This window comes from Syngnathus acus, chromosome 4, assembly GCF_901709675.1.
Source record: "Syngnathus acus chromosome 4, fSynAcu1.2, whole genome shotgun sequence".
NCBI lineage: Eukaryota > Metazoa > Chordata > Actinopteri > Syngnathiformes > Syngnathidae > Syngnathus > Syngnathus acus.
In genome coordinates, this window is record NC_051090.1 from 1,780,332 (window position 1) to 1,783,894 (window position 3,563).

Sequence of the window (3,563 nt, forward strand, 5' to 3'; positions counted from 1 at the left end):
CTTCCTAGAAACGTGGGAAACATTAACATATTATAACTACTTTTGAAAATCCCACCCAGGTTAGGTTCATCTTGGGATATCTCAAATGACTTAGAAGCACCTAAGTGTTAAAAAAGCCCCCAAATGAATGTTCGGTTTTTCATGTATTTTCCATTTTTTATTGAATGAAAAATCATACTACATGTTTCAATGTATTTGGTATGTATTTGGCACACTGTTGTGTGCTGAATATATATTTTTCAGCCTAAAAAAGTTGACTGTTACACGTCATAATCCTCCTCAACTGTATAAAGTTTTTTCATTTGAATATGAAAAATGTTGCAAAACACTCAAATTTAACATTCAAAACAACTCCGAGGAACAGCATGTAAAGTATAAGTATAAAATCGTCAAAAAATACTCACGTGCAGTACAAATACTATACCTTTAAATCTATACTAAGAAAGTATATTTCGGTGATTCACTGACATAATTAGCGAAATTTTGACCCAAAAAAATAATAATGGGATTTTACTTTGGAGGAAATGAGGCGGGGGAAGTGACGTCATATTGTGACGGCTTTTTCCGGTCTCTTTTCGTTGAGGCTCAGCTAGCGGCTGGTGGGTAGGATTTTTGTCCAATGCTTATTTCTCCAACGAAGTCATCCAAATAAACGTTACTTGGGCAAAAACTACATTTTGATCATTCGATCACAGCTTTACGGAAGTGTGAATCGTGACAAAATAAAGTGTACGAGTGTAAAAGCCTACAGTTGTCATCGTTTTACGCTAGCAGTCAGCATGTGGCGAGGCCCCTGTTCGCATTTAGCTAGCTTTGGCCCAACGTTAGCTTTAGCTGACTATGCTACAAACTTCTAGTCGGTACACGCCGGCTTTGTCATAAGGCTTTGGACTGTGTCATAAAAAACGTCAATTGACAATAACAAAGATACGTATGTCAGTCGCCAATTTCGTGTTAGATTGAAGAAGCCGGGGTAGCCTGAGATTTGAGTTGATTCGCTCCTAACCTAGCGGTAACATCGCTCTGCTAATACTCCTCAGCCTGCAAACATGCAGATCTTCGTGAAGACATTGACGGGTAAGACCATCACCCTCGAGGTCGAGCCCAGCGATACCATCGAAAATGTCAAGGCAAAGATCCAAGACAAGGAAGGTGAGCACCCATCTCTGAAGACCTATTTATCAACCCTATTTGTAAGTCTTAAATTGTACTATGGACTCCGAAGACCTCAATGAATACGTGAAGTACTCAGTGATGTGATTTATTTCTTAATGTTATGATTTGATGTATGCCTTCTAATGATTTGAATGTTTGTAGGAATCCCCCCTGATCAGCAGCGTCTGATCTTTGCTGGCAAACAGTTGGAGGATGGACGCACTTTGTCTGACTACAACATCCAGAAAGGTCAGTCTTGTAAACCTTTGCCCTGAAGAAAGGATTCCTCACCTCAATTATAATAATTGCTCTCTTACAGAATCCACTCTTCATCTGGTGCTGCGTCTGCGTGGCGGCATCATTGAGCCTTCCCTCAGACAGCTGGCTCAGAAGTACAACTGCGACAAGATGATTTGCCGCAAGTAAGTTCTGAAGTCCCCGATTTGGATTTTTAACAAGCTCAACGGTGCTTCAAGAGGGTTATTTGAATACGTTTGACCTTCTCAGGTGCTACGCCCGTCTGCACCCACGTGCCGTCAACTGCCGTAAGAAGAAGTGTGGACACACCAACAACCTTCGCCCCAAGAAGAAGCTGAAGTAGACATTGATCAGCTGTGCACGCCACATTGTGTTAAATAAATTTAAGAAAATTCCACTTCACTGGTTGCTGTAATTCATTGAGTGGATCCTTCAATTAATCTTGGCAATAAGTTTTCTTTAGCAATAGTAACCTTCGGAAAGGTGTAACAGTCACGGTAACAACAAATCAGTGAAAGACAGCATGCTCAAACGGTCAAATGACAGACTTGTGTTAAAGCATGAGTTTTAATTCGACTTCTACAAATATAAGCAATTTTATCTCACAAACAGCTTGAATTTAATCATTTTTTAAATCTACCAATGCTTAGGAACAGAACTATTTACTCATACGTATAAATTGAATAAAATGCAGTTGTAACAAGTGAACAGAATTCTGTCCTTTACTATGAAGGTGGAATGGAAAATTCCATTTTAGGGAGTGACACTTGTGGTTCAGGTGTTGCACTGCTTAGCAAGACAAGTCTGTAAAAAGCAAATGACTCTTCTCATTTTTGATCTCGTGTTACCAGTTTGCCATTGCCACTATGAAATCATCAGAAGTCAAATATGAGCTGGAGTCAACCTTGGGTGTATACAAGCAAACAACCCGAATGCAATATTGTGAACCTATTGGACAGTACTTTTTTGTAAGGAATGTCACAAGTGAAAGTGATTGGTCAAAAATGATTACAAACTTAGCCAACACGGAGAAGAAGATTGAGTGGAAGATAAACTCAATTTGAAATTGTATACCTGAAAAGGCTTTTGTGCTATGAAGTCTTCTAAACTGCAGTGCTCAGGATGAGGAGCTGATTTGATATTTTTAATCACGCTGAATGAATGCAGTAGAACAGGGGTCCCCGAGCCCGGTCCGCGGACCAATCCGTGGGTCACTTGGTACCGGGCCGCCAAGCCGCACAGAAATATTTTCAAAAACTTTTTTTATCGACTATCAGTTAATTCAAGTCAAGACAGGTTTCCCCAGTCGAGCCCGCAAAGCTAGCAAAAATGAGTAAGAATTTATTCTGAAAAATGTAAAAAAAAAAAAAGTGGCGATTATCTCCCAATTACATCCATCAGTGCAGCTGTGTCTCTTGACACAGGTCAAGAAGCTCGTCCCCACCAGTCGAGCAAGAAACAGATATATAAGGAGACGGGAGAAAAAGAGGCTACGATTTCGAAGAAAAGTAAAAGCTGCATTTCAAAGAAAGTCCTACTTCAAATATGGATTTATCGCCGCCACAGGTGACTGACGCGCCAAGCAAGCCCACTCTGCATAGTATGTGGCGGCCTTCAAAAGTGCTTGGGCACATGGAGCCCAAGCATCCCAAACCTAAACCACTTGGGGTGTCATTGTCTCCGATGACGCCGGCTCGTTTCTGAGAAACGAGCTCAATGCTCCCACTAATTCAACGGAATGGTGAGTTTTATTTTCATGTTGTTTATACTTGTTTTTATGCCAGTCGTATCATTTTTATTTCATCCTATTCATATATTTATGATAAATGTATTATTCATTGATATCAATGTATTATTTATTGATTTGATATAAAGGCCGGTCCACAAAAATATTTCTGACACGTAAGCGGTCGGTGGCGCAAAAAAGGTTGGGGACCACTGCAGTCGTAATCATGCCAAGGTGAACAAAGCTTTGCAGTTTTTTTCAAAAGCCAAAATGTAAAAACCTACATACACAAACATGAAATGTTATTGCTAATTCAAGAGGGCTTCTGAGGTCAGATTTAGTCGACTCTGCTAAAATCATGGTGGAGCAGAAAGACAAAAAAACCACAATTAAAGCAAGTTAAATGGATGGTGAGCTGTGCTGA

At 40.1% G+C, this 3,563-nt stretch overlaps 1 protein-coding gene and 1 long non-coding RNA gene across 2 annotated transcripts; one reads left to right on the forward strand and one right to left on the reverse strand.

The window, feature by feature from the left end:
• Positions 1-509: 509 nt before the first annotated feature.
• Positions 510-1,810, forward strand: uba52 (ubiquitin A-52 residue ribosomal protein fusion product 1). Its single transcript, XM_037250133.1, has 5 exons — positions 510-599; positions 1,041-1,152; positions 1,318-1,404; positions 1,475-1,577; positions 1,663-1,810. The coding sequence occupies exons 2-5, from the start codon at positions 1,050-1,052 to the stop codon at positions 1,754-1,756; spliced, it is 387 nt and encodes a 128-aa protein (XP_037106028.1). The 5' UTR covers positions 510-599; positions 1,041-1,049; the 3' UTR covers positions 1,757-1,810.
• Positions 1,811-1,871: 61 nt separating this feature from the next.
• Positions 1,872-2,609, reverse strand: LOC119121990. The gene is made up of 2 exons (XR_005097792.1): positions 2,279-2,609; positions 1,872-2,234 (listed from the first exon to the last, which is right to left on the reverse strand). It is a non-coding gene; the product is annotated as an uncharacterized LOC119121990 (long non-coding RNA).
• Positions 2,610-3,563: the final 954 nt, after the last annotated feature.

What these genes read in the sequence shown, in the direction of transcription:
- uba52 (XM_037250133.1), top strand. Translation starts at nt 1,050, where the DNA reads ATGCAGATCTTCGTGAAGACATTGACGGGTAAGACCATCACCCTCGAG. An exon ending in TGACTACAACATCCAGAAAG is followed by an intron (nt 1,405 to 1,474) that starts GTCAGTCTTGTA and finishes GCTCTCTTACAG; the next exon opens with AATCCACTCTTCATCTGGTG. An exon ending in GACAAGATGATTTGCCGCAA is followed by an intron (nt 1,578 to 1,662) that starts GTAAGTTCTGAA and finishes TGACCTTCTCAG; the next exon opens with GTGCTACGCCCGTCTGCACC.